A 22,148-nucleotide genomic window follows, 5' to 3' on the forward strand; every position below is an offset into this window, starting at 1 on the left:
TGCCACATATTTAAATCTCAGTGCACATAAGCAAATGTGAAAGTCATTCTAAATGTTTCTAGCATCATCTGCCTGGGGGTCATAGTTGTTGAATCATTGGCCTTTGGCGTCAATTTAATTATACTGTAGAGAAGAGGCTGTTGTAACAGATGTCAGGCGTGGATTGCAGGTTGCTTCATAAATCACAAAGGGTGCATTTCTGTTAAATGTATTGGCAGTTTTTGAACTGGAGGCCTGAGTGGTGTTGGAATGCATCAGAAAGTCCTACTCTTGTAAATCCTGCTTATGAGCAATGTTTTATTAGGCAGGGCATGTTTTATCTTTTCACCGTTGCAGAATAGCATCATCATGACTCATTAATCTTTGTCTGTGCCATATAAACGGTTAGGGTTGGTAGGATTTTAAAGGTGCCATCAAAGCTGCATTTATATGATGGAAAATTTGGGCTTTAAATTCTCTTATTAAGCCCTAATGCACGATAGTTTATTGACCTTATTTTTTACCGTATTTGCAGGCGCAGCCTTTGGAACCTTATTCGGCTGAAGACTTTTAGTCTCATTCACTTCCATTGTTTTTAAACTATAACTAAGCAGCTCATTATGTTGCTTGATGTTGAATTTTATTTGTTATTGTATTATTTTAATTTATTTTCATAAGCACTCATTTGTAGAGCAAGTAATTTGACACTTTACTGCCCTTTATTATTCATAGTCATTTCCCCTATAGGCAAATGAATCAGATGTTCTAAAACAAGCGCACAAAAGAGCTTACTTCCACATTGCAAAATACAAGGTCAATATTATGCATTGATTTCTTTGTCTTTTTTGAAAACTGACCATAAAGAAATTAAAAATATGCACTGTGCAGTATGTGATTAAATAAACAAACACACAAACATTAGAGTTATGATACATTTAAAGGTAAAGCTCACAATATTTTTCAATTTACTTTCAGGTCATCAAGGTGTAGGACACTTTTCTTCAACAGAGCAATTAATAGGATTTTAGGTCAAACCTATATAGGCAAAACTGGATTTTTTACCTGTGGCTTTGGCTCCTGATCATATGTTGAGATCTTACAAAGTGAAATCTGAAGAAAGTTATCCCACCCCCAAAATTATTACTTTTAATGCCCAGCCTCTGCAGACCGTACTATACATGTTCACAACAATCCATAGCTTCCTATCACGTAATGACGTATATCAAACATTGGGAACATGCAGGCAAATGTGGCTCAAACAGCATAGAATCTGATCTTTTCAATTCTGATTTGTGCCACTATCATATGTGGTATTAAATCTGATACAGATCTGATGTTTTGCAATGCGACCGCAGTGTAATTGGTTATGCTGGAATTTATACGATCTTTATAGCATTTACGATCAACATGCATCATTCTGGCTCTTACTACAAAAAGCGGCTGATCAGTAGTGAAATGGCATTTTGTTTATTGTTTAGAACTACAACTGTTGCTCATTAACCTTTAACCAAAAATACACTGTCCAGTTAGATTTAATAAACCTTTATACCACCATAAAATTCCATATGTAAAATGAATAAAATACTGCACACATGAAATATTTCACGTGAATAATAATGCATTAACAAAACAGTTGATGTTAAAGATAACAGTTAATGTTTGTGTGAAGCTGTATTTTTGCACAGTTTAGGACCATGATCTGTTCTGATCTAAAACAACAATGTGAACAGCTTTGCAATAAAATCAGATCAGAGAAAAAGTCAGATTTCAGCAGTAAGCCTCCTAGTGTGATCGTAGTTTTAGTCTGCAGCATCTGGTATAAGCATAATAATACACTTACACCGTCAATAGATTTGACCTTAAATTCACAGTAAATTACTGGCTAATAATTGCATTACTTTCACAGCAAAATACCATATGTTAATATACAACAAATTATTATGAGGTAGTTAACAGTAATTTACTGCGATTTTGTTACATTAAATTACTGTGAAATTACAGCCATATAGTGTTTACAGTAGATAGGAAAGTCCATTAATGTGATTTCACAGTATTGTCTTGTAGAACTGACTATATTTTACTGTGATGCAGGCTTTCGCCAGCTAGTCATTCTGACATTTACCAAGACTTTGAAATCTTTTTGGGTGATTAACAGTGTTTGGTTTTATGAATCAATTACTTTTGTTCCAGTTTATTAGGTTTTTGGCTAAGCACAAAGTTATGTTCATTAAAAAAAAAATAATATTTCCATGTTAATCTTATAAAATTAAATAATTTCATTCATGTCGTTTCAAAGCAGGATGATTTTCTTTCAAGTTATTTTTGAAGATTTTGGGGCTGCAATAACATTCTGTTATTTCTAAATATCAAAAAAAGTGTCAATACATAAAAGTACATTTGTATTAATGTCTATGTTGAATGAAATAAAAAGAGTTTGAATTCCTATAACTGACATGTAAAAGATATAGCCCTTTTTACAGTAATATGCTGTAATCATCCTAATTTGATTAATTTCATCAAAAAAATTTAAAAAATACAAATAGAAATCTGAATACAACGCGTTACTGTGAGTTTTTACTGGTAAATCCTGTAAAGTGATACTAACGTAATTTCCTGTGAAAAATTACAGTAACATGTTGTGAAAATCTGGATTTTTTTTACAGTGCATGTACACTTTAAGTGCTACTATTTACCTTTTAGGTATCATATAGATTTTTTTAAGTACTATTATATGCATTTTTATGTACTTTTCTGCACATATTAAAATTTTCTGAATTATTGAATTTTGGCATATGTCTACTTTGAAGTATCAGTATTGACCCTAAAGGTTCCACTGAAGTAAAAACGGGTCCTTTATTTTTTAGAAAGCATTTTATGAATCCCCAAAGCTTAATCTTACAAGTTAGTAATCTATTTTTTTCATACAATATTAGACTGATTACAGTCCAAAATGCATGACATATAACTAAATGCTGGTTAGTCAGAATAGTTCTTAAGGCACAGATATAAGTTTGAGTTTATTTTATTTTTCATAGCAAGGGACAGTGTACATTAATCAACGTTCACCAAGAACGAAAATGTACCCAAATTAGCCCAAAGACTAGTTTTTATTGTTAGTCCCTTTGCCAGACGTTAAAGAACATACCAATAAAAATACTCAAATAAATCACAATGTTGATTATTAAGAAGCCATTTCTTAAAATGATAAAAGATTCACATTCTCAGAAGATTGCGGTATCGTATTCCACCGATGTGATACTTTAAAAGATAAACAAGCTTGACCAAAAGGAGTTTTTCTACGTGGAATAATACAGTCAGCTCTAGCTCCACCCCAAGTCACTCTGTTTTCTACAGATTTAAATAGGAAAAAGTCAGATAGAAGGGGAGGAGCGAAACCATGCACAATCTTGTAAGCTACACATTCATTTTTAAACTTAATGATCTTTTCCCAACTAAGCAGGCTATGGGTATAACCATGTTTACACAACTATTTTTAGTTTCGAACCAGAAACAACATTATGATGTTTGATGTCATGTCAGGTATGTTGTTAGACATTGTGATGATCTTCCTCAATTTGATCTTCCTCTTTTCACTCAGGCTGTGCATTGATTGTACGGGACTCATACATCCAGAAACCCGGACACCATGAACTCCCAGGGAGGCTTTGGCAGCAACCTGATGTGTAAGTACTTCAATACCCCAGTTATGATTCATTCCAGTGTACAAACAATGCAGGACTGGACACGACGAAGCAGTTTTAATTTGCTTACAGGTTTAAGCTTGCAAATATTTTTCCAGGTCAACTAAAGCATTAAATCGCTCTGTAGAGGCTTGTTGCATTTGTCCATTTTTGCGAATGTCTAAAATCAACATTTTTGGGGAAGCTACTCTGAAAGTGTAGCTTGATAAGTGAATGTGGACTAACCATGTTTCGTACACAATGGTGTTCTGTACAGACTAATTTTGACCACCAACCACTGAATACATACTTACGGTTCCTACATAAGCTATATATCTTTGTCATACATTTCTCCCTCTTTAACTTCCAACAGAGACCCAATTGTGCTTGAGAATGGTTAGTGAGCAAGCTAAACGTCCAAGTGCTGCTTCGAGGGGTGACATTTAGAGCAACTAAAAATATACAGTTGAATTTAGTTTATGCATCTCACAGAATTACAGTCTTTATAAAACTAATATTATGTCATTAAATAAATGTTAAATAAACTACCTTTTGTTTAATTAATGCTTTAAAATGGGGATATTTGAATGTTAATTGTGGGTGATAACCATTTGTTCAACTCTCGACCTTAGAGATAGTTTGCATATGTTGTTTGCCCATTAACGTCATGCAGTGATGATGTTTATATTCATAAAAGGTCAGTTAAGTTAGCATTAGCTTGCATGAACTTACTGTTTTAGCATTTTTAAATGCCATGCTTTAATATATTAAATATAATCTAAATCTCAATTGATGGTAATGTTATTTAATTGTCAACTTTATTTAAAAATATTAAAGGAGTCCTATTAGGCTTTTTCACTTTTTTAATGCCTATTTGAAGTCTGCAGTGAGTGTGGAGTGTATGTTTGGGCATAAGAAAAAAGCTACAAATATTTAAAGATGTTTTTAGATATTTAAATATAAGAGGGAGATAAGAGACATGTTATTTATGATCATATTAGTTTATCTATGACCAGGGTGCGAATTACAGTGGGGTTTGGGGGGGATTGATGCCCCTAATTAACGCTTTATCCCCCGTGAAGGTGGTCAAAACAAGAGAAATTTATAATTTATAAATAATATAAATATACATTTGACCACCCCTATAACGGTTCAAACCATTGTGAATGCATAATCGCGCCAGTCAGTCTATTTGAGAAACAATGCTGAAACTGGCAGATCAAGAGCCCTTATAGACCTTGTGTTCACAAGACTTTCTTGTAAAATAGGTGTTTGTATCTAGAATTAACCTATGGCTAATCAGAGAATACTGTAGGTCAGAATACACTAAATATCCCTCAAAATGCTGAAAACATAAATAAGCTTTATTAATAAACTAGACATAACTAAAAATAAATATGTAAATGACTGAATCATATATTACATAAACTGCTGAAACTGTTGACCCTCCTGATCGTCAATAATTCGGACTCTGTCTATAACGGCTGATGGGCTGCACTGCAATGTAATAATATGTTTCAGTTATAAAAAAAAGGTGTTTTAGAATAAATATTATCCACATCGGTGGCATTTCATCTAGCGTTTCTGAAAAGATCCACACTACACCGCTGAAAACGCACATCACGTGATACACTGTGGCATGTGCTGCAGGGTATGCAGACATCTGAGCTCTAGGCAGTCAGCAGGCGCTTTGAGCACGCCTCCCCAGGTGAGAGCAGCGCATGTCAGACAGTTTATCAAGGATCTACCGCTGGATTTCATCTGACTATAGTTGTTAAATGTGATATTTAATTCATCTTGTCTCTATCTAAGAACTCTTTGGTCTTTTGAATCTATTACTTGTTCTCAGGTAACGTGTTTTGGCTAATAGTAAAGATAAGTTAATATATTAACTTATGTAACCACGTACACTGATTCTGCACATTTGATTGATTGCTTGCCTTTATTTCCTATATTGTATAAACTTATTGTATTATTGATTGCCATTATTGATTATTAAAACTGATATTCAGCAAAAGAGACAGGGTATGTTTCATATTTTTATATTGTTATAGGCTCAGTTTTTTTTCTTTTTAATGACTATGCATACAGTGAAGATGGCAGTTATATAAATATGTTGCTACAATGCCTTAACATTATTGGTGTGTAAGTTGTTAATATCAAAATGAAAATAGGCAATTCCTTACATCATGTTTTCATTTTATTGTCAAGATAGTTAAACAGCGTTGCCTGCAGGGTGATGTGAATAAGGTTATAAAATAGCCTACACTACCTACACAAGATTTACCCGACATGTCCTCTGAAGATTGTTTTCCAAATCAAACTTGCGAAGTCTGAACTTAAGGAAAGGATGCAAGACTGAATTTTGTGTACTTAATGTTGAGAAAAAGGCCCAATCAGATAGGCAAATGTCTGCAGCCATGCCTCCATTTTTAGATGTCTTGTTTATCACCCATCCACACTGACACGGAGCAGCAGCATTTTAAAACCAAAACGGCCTCTTCAGCGTTTCCAAAATGCTCCATTTTCGAGGCTTGAAAACTCAAGGTAGTGTGCACGGACGGTGGAACCTTAGCAAAAGTTATGCATTTTAAAACTAAAATGTATTAGTGTAAATGGGGCCTGAGCTTCACCAATCACAACACAATAGGACAGCTAACCAATCACAACACATTTCGTTTTTCGGAAGGTGGGCTTTTAGCAAACCCAGAACAAGCTGAGCCATTTGTGCCAGGCTGGGGGGAAAGGTATTGTAATGTAAATTGTGTTAAAATAATAAGTTTTTCAAACTTCTAAGCATGAAAGAATGTTCCAGTACACTCGAAAAACAGAATAAAGCCTTTATAAATGAGCAGAATAGGACCCCTTTAAATCGAAGATTAACTTTAGGTTAATCACAATAGTATTCAAACATATGTTTTTAAAAGGACTACAAACAATGTCTATTTTTTGCCGTTTAATTGAAGTCATTCGCTCTGTATGGAACTGTCAACACCTATCATCTTCCGCACACTTCCGGGGCAGATACTTTTCACGCTTTTCCTCCAAAAGATAGGTCCATCAATCAACTGTGCATTAGGTATTCATCCAGAGATAACACAAACTTGCTTGTCTGGTTTTGAATGACAGAGGAGTGGTCGTTTGAGTGCGTTGAAGAGCAAAAAGTGTCAGGAATGGTTAGTCTAAGTTACAAGCTACTCATCAGGTAATGGTACCATCAAACTACCCTTCTAAAAAAGCTAGTTATGTTGATACAACTTGTTTCAAGATGTTGTATATCATAAAACAATTGACTAAAATTCAATGAGGAATATTTTAAGGGGCACCTATTGTGCCTCTTTTTTCTCTTTCTGCCCAAAATACGCATCAGATCAGTTATTATACCCTGTTGAAAGTGTCAATATTTGTGCCAGAGCTGTTTTGCGCCTGTGGCTTTAAATGAAAACAAGCTGATTCTCCCCTTCTGACTCCAAATAGAGTGCTCTGTTTGAGCATGTCTGCTTCAACGATACCTAGCTTCAGATGTCAACAATGGAAAAGCACAGCACAATGATGAACAGCGACTGATGGAGCAGAGACCCACAGTCACAAATACCAAGTTAAAAGTGAACCAAAGCGGTGTGTGTCTGTTGTGAATAACACACATTGTCAGAGTATAGTAAATGATTATCTTTCCATAAACCTCTGTGAGTATTTTAAAAACCATAACTGTTTTGTTTTGCTTGAACATGTGTAGTCAAACGTCTGCTACCCAAAACTAACATTATATCATTGAAAACACTGATAACAGATATCCCACCTCTCCCAGAAGCTCCTGGAGATAGAGCGGATAAAAGAGACTATAATGTAACTTTTGTGATAGCTTGGATACCCTCAGTTCGCAGAATTTTTTGAGGATCGCTCCAGCTGGAGCTGCAGAGATGTCACCCCGAAGAAATTTTTTGCAGCGTGAAATGTCTGTTATAAGTTTTGAACTTTGACAAGAAATGTGCTCCGATTACATTAATATGTTTGAGCATGTCTGCTTCAACGATACCTAGCTTCAGATGTCAACAATGGAAAAGCACAGCACAATAATGGACAACGACTGATGAAGCAGAGACCCACAGTCACAAATACCAAGTTAAAACTGAACCAGGAGGTTTCTGAGTGGTTTTATGCAGTTGTTGTAGAGTTTATTTGGCCTATCTGCAACAATGAATGAGCAACACACAAATGTTGTTACAAAGTTCGCTGTGCGCAATTACCAAAACACCCATACATGCATGCACACACAGACACGGTGTGTTTTACCATCTTTATCTTCTTATTTTCTACTATTTTTAGCAAAGTGCAATTACAGTTAACACATGACAAACAAATTTCTGATCTGTAAGACAATGCTAAATTTGTCCACATTTGCTGTGGAACTCTCACATTGATTTACATGATGATTAGTTCAAAATCCTATAAAAATACAAAGTGTAGCACTTACTCAGGGCCGCTGCTGGCCAAATTTTAAAAAGCTAAATTTTACTGTAAACACACAAACATATGGATTTAAACATTTATTTATTTATTTATTTGTGTGTATATATATATATATATATATATATATATATATATATATATATATATATATATATATATATATATATATATATATATGCATACAAATGATATTACAAAATTATACTCAAACATTCAAATATTTACATTACAAAGTAACAGTTTACATAAATAAACACTGACATGTCTTCTGCAGAAGCATTCCTAAATTCAAATCGTGAGAAATAAAACCCTCTCTGTAATTGGACAGTCCTCAGTGCAGCACTGTGTCTATACCTGTGCAGCTGCTGGTGCCTCTGAAGCTGTGCTGGATCATGATCTTTTGTGACAAATGACAGCATTAAACCTGCATGTACAATACAGATGAAATTAGTCATTTAAAGAAAAACTCATCACATACCATTAAGACAACGGGCTAGTCAAGCACTCTTTATAATATTCCTACACTACAACCAAAATGTGGATTTAACAAAAATTGACCATTGCTGTCAGTATAACTCAAAATAACTACTTTTAAACAAAAACAGTTTTTTTTGTTAACATTCAGACAAAATTAAACATTAGGAAATCAATGCAATAAAAAATAGTTTATGGCTTGTGGCTTTATATTTATTGATCTTTCAGAAACCACAGAATATTACTCAGTTTTGATGTTTCATATAGTAATAAAAAAAAAAAGAAGAAAATAACTGGCATATAAAAACACACATATCTACTCATGTAAAGACTAAAGAGTTTTTTAGTCATTGCAGCGATACAACAAAATTAACTTGTCAGCTCTCAGAGAGAGCAGCAGCAATAAGAAATGTAAGGGAATAGACAAAACAATAAACAAAGATAACTGCACTGAAAAAAACAATGAAATAACTGTGCAGTGCATGTATGTAACTGGTGTGCAAACAGAATTGTAAAGTATTGCACAAGTTAATAATAATAATAATAATAATAATAATAATAATAATAATAATAATAATAATAATAATAATAATTGAATTTGTGTAATTAGCATCAACATGGGGAAGAGTAAACGGCGTAAACAACAACAAATCAAGCAGATTTTGTGCAGTTGTGGCGAAGTTAAACATTAGCCTCACTAATTTACTTGAACAACCAAAAATATGTTTTCCAGATTCATGGACATAAGTAACCTGAAAGTGATGCATGCGATTCATCTTGTACTTTTTTCCTCTTCTCAGCTCCAGACTGCTGTTGTCTTTTCCCGGCTATAGAGTTGCAACTTGCATTGCTTATAATCATAAGCTGTTAGCAGTTGGAGACACAAGTGGGCTGGGGAAACAGAAAAAAGTTGCTTCACGTTTTTTGCGTTCGCCATAAAATGCATTTTTAAATGTATTTATCAACATATTATCAATATATTTTATTTACACTCAGTTTATGTTAATATTACAAAAATAAATATTAAAAATTTATTTTTGAGCAACCGAGATGGTGCCCCCCTCCGGAGTTGAAGTCCTACGCAACCTGCGTACTCTGCGTATAGGGAGCAGCGGTACTGCACTTACTTGTTTTTAAGATGAAGCTGGAATACAGATAGTCAGAAATAGATCCATCCAGTATCTACATTTCTTTATTAATTGGTGCAATCCTGAAATTGAAGATAATTATTTTGTCATTTTAGAGCTGTTTGCATCATTTCTCAGTGATCTATGGCTCTGTGGTGCTGCTATATCTGAAAGTATGTGAAAATAGGACATTTAATTGCATTCAAACTCTATTTATTAATTCAGTTGAGTCTGAAATAAATCCTTCTGTGAGATGCTTCCATAGTCATTTGATTTCTTGGGTATCGTTGTTGATGCGCACTTGTAGTTTCTATGCCTCTTCACTAATGTTGTTTTTAAATTAACTAACTAACGTGCTGTCAAATTGCAAAATTTCAGCACATTTCTCGCATTATTCTAGCTGAGGTACTGTCAAGGTGAAAAATGTAGTTATGCTATTTGATTTATTACTTTAAGCTTGTAGTTTCTCTCCAACACTGATAACCCCTGTTGGATATTAACTCAATGTTTGTTTTTGTGTGTTGTAGTTCAGTCTATCAACAATGAACTGAATGCATCTTTGGCCACGGCAGATGAGCTCTCACGAGAGTTCTCCTCTCTCCTGACAGAAGCCGCTCCTGTAGTGCAAACCACGGCACAGGTACAGTACAGAACATGACACTGAATTCCTTTAGTATTTTCAACATGTTCTGCTAATTTTTGAGATCCATAAAAGCCTAAAACCATAAACAGAACTGTTTCAGCACTGTTTTTGTTTTTGGTGGCTAATATTGTAAGGAGTAAAAACAAAGATTGTTTTTATGCTGTCAAACTTTTTTATATACAGTTGAAGTCAGAATTATTAGCCCCCCTGAATTATTAGCCCTCTGTATTTTTCCCCTCTGTATTATTAGCCCTCTGTTTTTTTTCTAAACATAATAGTTTTAATAAATCATTTCTAATATCTGATTAATTTTATCTTTGCCATAATGACAGTAAATAATATTTTACTAGATATTTTTTAAGACACTTCTATACAGCTTAAAGTGATATTTAAAGGCTTAACTAGGTTAATTAGGTCTACTAGGCAGGATAGGGTAATTAGGCGAGTTATTGAATAATGATGGTTTGTTCTGTAGACTATCGAAAAAATATATTTAGCTTAAAGGGGCTAATAATTTTGACCTTAAAATGTGCCTGAAAATATTAAAAACTGCTTTTATTCTAGCCAAAATAAAACAAAAATTTGACTTTCTCCAGAAGAAAAAATATTATCAGACATACTATGAAAATTTCCTTGCTCTGTTAAACATCATTTGGGAAATATTTAAAAAAGAAAAAAAAATCAAAGGGGGGCTATTAATTCTGACTTCAACTGTATACACACATTTTTGGGCACAACATATTTGTATACTCACCAGAGCTACATTCAGTTAATGTATTTTTAAAACCCAATAGAAAAACAGTAATGTCAAATTACAGTAATATTGTAGAATATTATGGTTTATGATTAATATGATTTTTGGTAAATACATGAAATTTTTTTTCGTTTGCTGCTTTCAGGTATAACATTTGTTGTTGTCATATACATTTATCATTATAATTGCTGAACGCTGTGTTTTGCTGCTGCTTAATATTTTTGGATATCTTGATACATTTTTTCAGTGTTCTTCACACAAGTAGATTTTTTTAAAAATAGAAATAAAAGGAAATAAATGTTTTACTGGTGCTTTAGATCCTTTTAATGTATCTTTGCATCACAAATGTATTAGTTAATTGAATAGAACTTAAAAACAAAATATAGTCAAAAATAAATAAGAATCTAAATATGAACAAAATGATGATTCATCAACATTTTGCTTAACAGATATCTGTATGTAAATTGACCTACGATAAAAACAAGTGATCATGCAAAAATGTATGTATTTTAAAGTACATTTTTAAAAACATGCTGAAAAATAGGAAAAACCTAGTGGTTTGAATGTAAGCAGCAAAGCACAAATATGTAAACGTCTTAATAATACTTGTTTTAATATGTGTAATATGAGATTTTTGGTATACAATGCTCAGCATAAATAAGTACACCCCCCTTTCTCAGTGAATATAGATGATACTTTTTGGTGCATTTATTTTAAAAACTTTATTAAACAATTAAATCCATTGAAATAGGAGTTTAGTCAGCTAACATCTTTAGAAATATGAAATAGAGAAAAGATAATAATTTTAAATTCAAATGAGTTTTTGCTAATTTAATATTTTTAATAGTCTTAATTTTTCCTGTTCAATAAAATGGTATGTAATACTTTTCTCCAACATATTAATTTTGAAGTTATTTTGTTCCAGTTTTAGCTTTGGCACTGATTAATCTAATGCATATAATCACGGATATTATTGTAAAGCATCCTATAGAATAGTATACCAGTCTAATGGAACAATATTTAATCTGAAAATTATGACAGAAATATGTTCTAGTCAAAAACTTTGTCAAATGGGACTATAGTTCTCATCAGTGCATGTTTTTTGTCATTAATTGTAGATTTCCAGCCCCAGGGCTCAGATCAGCAACGATGGCAGCTCCAACAGCTTTAACAATAATGGAAATGAGAGCCCCAAAACAAGCTTTACCCAGAGTCCCACAAGCGTCTTTAGCTCAGACCCCATCAACAGCTGGAAAGAATCCAACCTGAACCAAAATCCATCTCCTCAACTTAGCCGAGAGAGCATGAAATACATGCCTTCATCTCCCAGTCCTTTGACCCACCAGCATTCCCCTTTTGCAACCCGTAAAGAGTACTCCGATTCACGATATACCTTCGACCAGAATATGTCTCCAAATACATTAAGGAGAACGACACAGATGCCACTGAGGCCTCAGGATCGAAGCACAAGAGGATCATTGAGCTATGGGGAGATATCCAGTCCAACTTATGACAGCAAAACACCTCGTAGCTCGCTTCAGGCTCCATCAAGCCCACTGTTTTCAGCTCCCAGGTCACCGAGGTTGGATCGACCTCCTTCCTCTCAATCATTTAGTCAGCCAGCAGCCAGTACTCTACCACGCAACTTCAGACATCCAGGTAATTAGGATTTTGAGTAGATTCAAATCTTTTTAATGTACAATTGTAAGCGAAACAAGTGGACCAGTTGGGCCACTTGTAACCCAAAGGTTGCAGTTTCACTTCACAGTTCCAACTGCTCTAGGTATGTGTTCATAGTGTGTTTGTGCACTTGTTTATGTGGTTTACAAGGACACAAAATTGTATAACGATAGGTATCACTTATTAAGGTGGTTTACGAGGACATATCTTGTGTCCTCAATACTGTACAGTAGTGTACACTGTACTGTTGCCTTTCCATTAAATCCACATGAACCGGATGCTGCGACAGTTATTTTTTTGTATAGTGATGCAGTTCCTAGAGAAACTGATTATTAAATGAGTAAACAGTGGGTGTGGCTTGTTTCTTTCTACTGTAAGCTGATTTGATGTAGTAAACTAGGCATTTCATTCAGAAAGATCTGGAAAAGTGTTTGGGGAGAGTTATTACAGCCTAACAGACTCCTCCTCCTCACCATTTCTGTTTGTTCTCAAAACTGACAGTTGGAGGAGTGTGGTTAATTATGTCAGCCATGCCCAATTCCTAAGATATACCTAATCTGACAATTAAACTGAAAACAACAAACAGGAAATGCATTTGCAGTTTTCAATTAAAGATTAGAAGGGCAAACTATTATTTTTTTCTTAATGACATGCACAGATAAATTGTTCACCAAAAAACTAGCAATGTGAGCTAACAAAATCAATATGGTTAGTTTTAATATTCGGGGACTTTAAAGAGCATATTTGCCTTTCCTATGCAACCTTCGATTTGCTTAGTTCATGTAGAGGTGCGTGAATGTCAGACACACTCCACATTGATAAAGACACTGTTCCCCAAGCAACTTCTGTAAACACAATTTGAAAAGAAGCAAAAGTGGACTCTTTGGGATTTGGGTGTGTGTTTAAACAGACAAACATGCATAATAAAATGTAAACATGTCTGTCTTGTCATGTTTTGTTTTAAAACGCAACAAATTTTGTCTTAAATGAACATGAACTGTTATGAAAATAACTTTCATTCTAGATCTGTGAATTTTTAAAGTGACATCTCTGTTATTTAATGTTAATCACACATCAAAAATATCAAAATGAGAGATTCATTTGCTGCTCTTTTCTAAACAACTATGTTAACATTAATCAAAATGTATATTTAATTTATAGAGTGAAGAAATATGTATATTTGATAACATGATCCCATATTTTTACATCTCAACATGTATGCTGTTAAACAATAGGTTTCCAAATTTAATTATTTTTTTAAAATGTCATAGAATTATTATTATTTAGTACTTTTTAAGTAAATATTTTCTTTAAAGGTGCGTATCCACTGAATAGTTTTTTTTGTCCTGCAGAAACGCAGGCACTGTTCTGAAACCCTCAGCTTTGAGGACTTCTCCAACTGTCAGATTTCTTAAAAAATTACAGCACCGAACATAAAACACATGTCCCTTGATGTACATTGAAATATGCATTTTTATTTGATGTTTGACGTAATCTGAACAGAAACACGAAGAGATAGTGGGACATAGTGTAGCTCCTTCCTTTTTTTTTTTTAAATAGCCAATAGCGTTTTATTTTATCCCTGCTCTGCCAGTGAGTATGGTTCAGCTCAAGTGCATCAAATGAAACACAAATGAGAAGCGTCTTGAAGGAGGCGGGGCACGTCAGACTAAAGAAAGCATTTGATTGGTTATGATTTGATAAGAAAATTTCTCATTGTTTTGGGGCACAGTAGCTTATAGATATCTTAAAAGTTAACAATACTGATATTAACATCTAAAAAGCTTTATTTTAATGTCATGGGACCTTTAAAATGCAGCACTTCTATTGACAACAACAGAAAAAATGGTCTGCTTGCATTTCTGCAGCGCAAAAACACTTCGGTGGACATATGCCCTAAATATATTATACAGGGTTTTTCTTTATTAAACAGTGTAGATGTTTTAAGTTTTTGCTTATTGATTCCCTCACACATTCTTTTTCTTCATCTATCTTCTTGCAGAGGAAGGAATGCAAAGGCCGAAGAACTCCTCCAAGTGGAACGAGTCAGACCTTGATGCTTCATATGAGAGAAAGCCTTACCACACCTATGATAGTAAGTTCTTCTGTTGCACAAAAATCACAGTATAAATAAAAATGTTAGTCATTTATAAACTCGGGGGCAACAATGTGTAATAATTAAAAATGAAAAAACTGGTTTCAGTTCATGCAATATAAGCTTTTAAAATATCATTTTACATTTAAGCATTTTTCAGACACTTGGAATTGATCAGTTCTTGCTTTCTGTCAAAATTCAACTCACATTCTTGTAGTTTGAGCTATAGAAAGGGCTAATTAAAACAATTAAATAAATAATCAGGCTTTCACTAATACATGACAGACCTGATAGAATTCTTTTTAATTTCATTTTATAAAAATGTTGAAAATATTTATTGTAATGTGAAACATGGTAAAGTAAACATGGTATTTACTAGCGTCACCCATATTTATTTCACCATCATATAGTATTACTTCATGTAATACACACATTTAAGACTTTATAATTTACAAATCATTTATTTGACTTTAGATGCTCTGAAACTGTTTCTCAACCACGTTCCCGGAGGACCACCAGCTCTGCACATTTTCCATGTCTCATTAACCAAACATACTTAATTCAGATCGTCAGCTCATTAGCAGAGACTGAAAGACCTGTAATGGGTGTGACAGACAAAGGAGACATCTAAAACATGCAGTGCTGGTGGTCCTCCAGGAATGGGGTTGAGAACCACTGCTCTGAAAGATTGTAATAATAATACAATCAGTGGTTTGTATAGTTACTTAAGGTAATATATTCAATTCTTAAATAAATATGTATTCTTAAGTAAATCTGTGTTTCTTTTTAAGGAAAATAATGTGAAAGTATTTTTATTTGGGCTTCAGATTATAATATTTCACTTTTGAATGAATAATATTTATTAGATGTGAATACTAGTTTATTCAAACCATTATATTTTCAATTTAGTGGCCACATCATGTCATTGTATAATAACAAAAACTAGTTTGCTAGGAAGCAACATCATGCAGTAAAGGTTTGCCTCTTTCTTCATCTTCATTTTTGCATAATTTTATGATTTCCTTTGTTTCTCATAGAGAATGAATGGGTCAGACCACCTGTCCCCAACAGCAGCTGGAAAGAATCCAGTCTGGATGCTCCTCTTCCTGCCAAAAAGGTGTGCAAACTGTATCATGTTTAGGCATGTCACAATATTTACTACATTGACTTTATATGCTATATACAGTATGCACATGATCGTGATAATTTTTGGTGATGTGATATTATGTCGATTGTGTGTACAAAAGTAAATAAATAAAACTGAACCAATATGCTTTGTGTGCAAGAAAAAAAAAAAAAACAATCACACTGCATCGAAGAAGAATTGCTAAAAGAATTCTTGCCAAACGTATAACAGACAGAAGCAGATTGTATAATTCAGTGCAACAAAGGTCCAGTCTTTTTGAAATTAAATTTTTTATTATTATCTTTTTTATTGCTGATTTTGGCTTGGCAATGTGTAATCAGTCGCCTTCAATAGCTTATAAAATTACAATTGTATAATTCATCGCAATTATTCATGGAACAATGAACTCCACAACTAAAAGATGTTATTGTGACAGACCTAAGGGTGTGGAGAATGTGTGTGCAAGTATTGATTTTGCTATTACAGTGAAATGTCTTTGTGAGCTATCTGAAGTGATAAAAACCAGGGATCTGAGCCAATGATGTTTAAGAACACACCCGTTGACATTTTCTTTATTTCTCTCCCACATGATGCTTCTTGAGTGCTTTTTTTCAACTGCAAGTTAATCCACAGGATACTCTACCTTGTTAAAAATAAAAGCAGTCGGTGCGAAAAAAAAATGTATATATGTAATTATGTTTTAGGAATTTCCAAGTATAGGAAACAAGTATAGACAGTTCCCATTAAAACAGACAACAGCTGTTGACTCTTTTTCTTGCAAGCCCTGATTTACCCAGGCAAATTTCTGTTCTTTGCTTAGAGGCGAAAAGAAGTCGGAAATACCTGAGTAGAGATATCCTGCTAGTGAATATCTCAAAGCTGCTTGCTGCAATGAGCAGTGACAGTGCTTACAAAATTGTTCTAGCTGATTTAACTGAAAGAGAAATATGAAGTTAGAAATCATTCTAAATATATCTTAAACAAGTGGCTATCAGTTTGAAGGTTAAATTCTAGGTTATGAAAGATAGATAGTAGCAAAAACTGGCTTGATTAGGAACTCTAGATATGAGCAAAACAAGTAACAGCCGTAAGTGTGATAAAAGTAAAACTATTGAATAGTTCATTCACCAAAAAATGTTAATTATTTGAATAATGACTTTCTCTCATGTCATTCCAAACCCCTGAGACCTTCATTCGTCTTCAGAACACAAAGTAGAATCTTTTAGGTGACATTGAAAAGCTCCCTCATCCTCCATGCAGAAAGGTACCAAAAAACTTCCTTAAAGCAAACCATATGCCTTCAGTGGTTCAATCGGAATATTACCAAGCTACAAGACAGTTTTGTGTGCACATAAAAATGACTTTATCTGATGTAATCCCCCTTGATGCCTGCTCGTGATTTTCTATGTTTGAAACAATGCACAGGCTCATCCGAGGTATATATCAGCAGGTGACTGAGCATGACACACAGTGTTCTTGCAAACATACAAAATAAGTTATTTTGAAAAAGATTTGAAACCTGTAAATAATGACTTTCATAGGAAAAACAATGGCTACAGGTTTTCAGAAAATAATTTCTGAAAAAAAAAACATTTTTCAGAATATCTTCTTTTTTGTTTAACAGAAGAAAGAAACTTAAACAGGTTTGTGACAAGTGAATGATACGTAAAGTTTGGTAAACTATCCCTTTAATTTGTTTGTTAGAAGAAGATCCATTATTTGTTGAATGTCATAAATGTCTGGTCGACTCGTTCTTACTCTGCAGTTCAGAAAATATCTGAAAATGTGGATATTCAGCAGGTGAAGTTATTTCATGTTTATTTGAATAGCAGTTTATACAATAGATTTCTTTAAAAAGCATATAAAAACAGTATCTATATCCACAACTTCAGTTGCTCCTATGTGCTCATGTTTTTACTCTCATCTGAACAGAAGTAATGAACCCAAAAAGATTTCCATTTCTAAAAAGGTGGAGTCTCAGAGCCACTTCTCTTCTACAGTATTTTGTAATCATCACAACAAACCAATGGTAGTTTGAAGGTGTTTACCAACTGGAAAGCTGTTTTGAACTAACAAACTTAATTCCGTGTTGACTTTTTTTTTTCTTTTGTTTTGTTACAATTTGAATGTTCTTTATTGCTATGGCAGGTATTTTACATCTGTATTGTATTGTAACTGCAAATATATGCCAAAAACAAAATCATTCAAAAGCATTCTCCATTGTCTAATTCTCATAGCATCTTTCTCTGTCTTTGCCAATAGGAGACTGTGCCACATTCACTTCCATCATACCACCACAGTTCGCTCCCAAGGAACGCTCGTATCTCAGTTCCCCCTGATCTCTCCTCTGGCAGCAGCTCACCTTACAGCAATCCGTCAATCAGTTCTCGGATCTCCGTTCCTCCTGTCAGCTCTGGAGCTCCTCGGCACAGGCCAATCCCCCTTTCTGTCATCTTTAGACTCCAGAACCCCCACCACTATCCTGCAGCTGTCAGCAGATACGCACCTGGCCCAATGGGAGAGCCACAGCAAGGAGTTTACCACCAACATCTTCCTCTGCCCCAAGATTATATGTGGCAAAACCAAACACCTCAACGTCAGCAACCTCAAAAACAACCTGCCTACTATAGAGAAGGTACCTCCCTGAGTCCATGAGTACTTGTAAATGGATTAATGATGTAACACTTTTTTGGCATATAGTGTTTTGTTCAACAAATACATAAATGCAATTCACTTGGATTAAACTACATATTTTTTTTCGCCTGTTAATAATTTGAATAAAACCTTTTCTATTTTGACAATTTTGTATTCGTTTTTTTTTTTTTTTGATATTATTAATCAAATTAATTAATTAATTAATTAATTAATTAATTAATAATAAATTAATAATATCTAATCTTATTAGATATTTTAAAAAGTCATATTTTTAATTATTAGCCAAATTAATTATTAGTTGAAGTAAAATATTACTATTACTATATAAAACAAATAAGACTTTCTCTAGAAAAAAAAAATTGTCAGACATACTGTGAAAATTTCCTTGCTCTGTTAAACACCATTTTGGGAAATATATATATAAAAAAAAAAAAAATTCAAAGGGGGCTAATAATTCTGACTTAAATTTATATATATATATATATATATATATATATATATATATATATATATATATATATATATATATATAATATATAGTTAAAGTCAGAATTATTAGCCCCCTATTATTTTAGAATTATTATTATTTTTATTTTTTATTTTTTCTCAAATATCCCCAAAATGATGTTTAACAGAGGAAGAATGTTTCACAGTGTTTTTTATCATTTTTTTCTTCTGGAGAAAGTCTTATTTGTTTTATATTGGCTAGAGTAAAAGCCATTTTTAATTTCTTAAAACCATTTATTGACAATAATATTAGCCCCCTTTATTAAATTAATCATTTTATTTATATATGTATACAGTTGAAGTCAGGATTATTAGCCCCCCTTTGAATTTTTTTCTTTTTTAAATAAGTCCTAAATGATGTTTAACAGAGCAGGGAAATTTTAACAGTATGTCTGATAATATTTTTTCTTCTGGAGAAAGTCTTATTTGTAAAAGCAGTTATTTTACCATTTTAGGTTCAAAATTATGAGCCCCTTTAAGCTATATTTTTTTACAATAGTCTACAGAACAAACCATAGTTATACAATAGTTTGCCTAATTACCCTATCCTGCCTAGTTAACCTAATTAACCTAGCTAAGCCTTTAAATGTCACTTTAAGCTGAATACTAGTGTCTTGAAAAATTTTAATTTTATTTTATAGACACTTTTCTACATATGCATATGTTTTACTTTTATTTTCCTTTCTATAAACAGTACTCCAGCCCACAGAGGTTGATGCTGAGCTTGAGAAACTAGACTTGAGCAAAACTGTAGGCCCTGTGAGCTTGATTGACCAAGGCATGAAACCAGAAGAAGAGTCTAAAGTGGAGGACCAAGAGATACCTCGCCCCCTCAGCCCCACACGCCTGCAGCCCGTCGTGGCCCCGCAGGCAGATCTGGACACCGATCTCGACGAACTGATGCGCATCCGGGCTGAGTTCCCCAGAGCTCTGAAGAAACGCAGCTCACTCGACATTTCTCAGCCCCTGCCAGAGCTCCCAGTTTCCCAGCCCAACTATTACAAGCAGATGATTAATAAAATGTTTCGCAGGAAGGCCCTTCGCATCAAGGAAGACCCAGCGGCTGAAAACAGCAGCTCTTCTGATGGCGAAGAGAGCTCAAAATCTCCTGTATCTTTAGTTCCAGTAAGAGTCACAGAGACCATCTCATCTGAACATAAGGTGAGGGGCGGACAGATTACGTATTGTTCAGATACAGCTGAGGGTTAACAGGATATTTGATTTCAATCTGCTTTTCGATCTTATCTGCTCCTACAGGGTATTCACTCTATCTTACGGAAGGGCAGCAAAGCCAATAAATCTGCCAGCCGTAGAGCTCACTTGAGCCCACTGATTCTGATGTTGGATGGGTCTTTGGTCGGAGAGTTGGAGACAGTACAGAGGGCTGCACAGAAGGTATATTTCTCTCTACAAACTTTAGAAACATAAATTGTAGTTCCCCTCATTTCCCAAGAAATCAAAAGTTTTCAGAACCAAAAAAAGGAATGAAAACTATAAAGCAAATCAAAAAATGTTGTGGCGTCACATCAGCTCAAAGGTATACTACCACTTCAGAATGTAAGTCAGGTCAATTGTTGACATTACCAACATGGGACTGTAGGTAGGGGTATTGCAACTTATTGCTGACTGTTGATAATAAAATATTAGTTTACAAAGGAATCGCTTTGTGCTCTGAAAGGTTTATTATTTTATTTTATTTATGTTCCATTAGGGAAGCTGATTTGACTGTTTTTAAATTAATTTCTAGAAACTAATAAAATAATATCCATAATCAACTATATTAATTATGTTATGTATGTTACATTAAAAATAATTTAAAAATATGTAAAAATATAAGAATAAGCCAAAAATAAGCCATTTACTCATCTTCAACACAATACAATTTTTTTTTTGATGAAAGCAAAAGATATTTTGAAGAATGTTGGAAATCTGTAACCTGTGACTTCCGTATTTGTTTTTCCGCTATGTATGTCAATTGTTAAAGTTAACCAACATTCTTCAAATGTTTTCTTCTGTATTCAACAGAAAACATCTCAAACTGGTTTGAAACTAGTTAATATGAGTAAACGATGGCAGAACTTAATTTTTTTGGTGAACTATCCCTTTAAATGTTATATGTTTAAAATGATAATAATAATAATAGAAATAATAATAATAATAAAGGGTGTCACAGTGGCACAGTGGGTAGCACGATTGCCTCACAACAAGAAGGTCGCTGGTTCGGCCTCAGCTGGGTCAGTTGGCAGTCAGTCATGGAAAACCTGGAAAAGTCATGGAATTTTGATAATGCATTTTCCAGGCCTGGAAAAGTTTTGGAAAAACAGAAAAAAACACAAAGTTTTAGAAAAGTCACGGAAAAAAGATACTTGAATACTGTATACTTGAATATAGGTTATTAACTACCTTTCTGTCCTCTGCCAATCACATACTCTGACATTATTAGTGCGGTGTAAGCATTATCAATTTTACATAGATATAAATATAAATTGAAACTAAATAGATTGTTGCGTGTGTTATCGTAAGCTGTAATAAATTTACCTTAAAGTTTTGGAAATATCTTGGAAAAGTCATGGAATTTTAGTAGTAAAAATGTGTATGAACACTGTATTTAGTTTAAGTTGGAAGTACTGAAGTAAAGTCAATAGAAATTTCCAGGTACTCAGAAAGTCAAAAGGGCATTCCTACTATGGATTGTAATGTTGTCAAATTCCTTAGCAATTGTTTGTCTCCATATAGATGAGTGACCCAAGCCAGTCTAATGATGAAGGCATCACTGCCCTCCACAATGCCATATGTGGTGGACACTTCCCAGTGGTGGAGTTCCTGGTGCGAATCGGTGCTAATGTTAGTGCTCCAGACAGCCATGGCTGGTAAGATGATCAATTTAACAAGTGTGTATATACATGCTTATATATTTTCCTGCGGATGTAAGGTATATATTCACTCTCATTTAGTGAT

General features: G+C 33.8%; 1 protein-coding gene across 1 annotated transcript in view; it reads left to right on the plus strand.

Annotated features, from left to right (window-relative positions):
- Positions 1–22,148, plus strand: part of ppp1r13l (protein phosphatase 1, regulatory subunit 13 like) — a 46,467-nt gene that overhangs the window by 14,548 nt on the left and 9,771 nt on the right. The window contains exons 2-10 of the mRNA XM_056478208.1: positions 3,578–3,662; positions 10,258–10,370; positions 12,246–12,786; positions 14,810–14,902; positions 15,940–16,019; positions 18,291–18,663; positions 19,885–20,351; positions 20,448–20,585; positions 21,927–22,060. Coding sequence (XP_056334183.1) covers positions 3,626–3,662; positions 10,258–10,370; positions 12,246–12,786; positions 14,810–14,902; positions 15,940–16,019; positions 18,291–18,663; positions 19,885–20,351; positions 20,448–20,585; positions 21,927–22,060 — 1,976 coding nt within the window. The 5' untranslated portion in view covers positions 3,578–3,625. The remainder of the gene's footprint in view (positions 1–3,577; positions 3,663–10,257; positions 10,371–12,245; positions 12,787–14,809; positions 14,903–15,939; positions 16,020–18,290; positions 18,664–19,884; positions 20,352–20,447; positions 20,586–21,926; positions 22,061–22,148) is intronic.

Source organism: Danio aesculapii, chromosome 18 (assembly GCF_903798145.1).
Source record: "Danio aesculapii chromosome 18, fDanAes4.1, whole genome shotgun sequence".
In the NCBI taxonomy this organism is placed as follows: domain Eukaryota; kingdom Metazoa; phylum Chordata; class Actinopteri; order Cypriniformes; family Danionidae; genus Danio; species Danio aesculapii.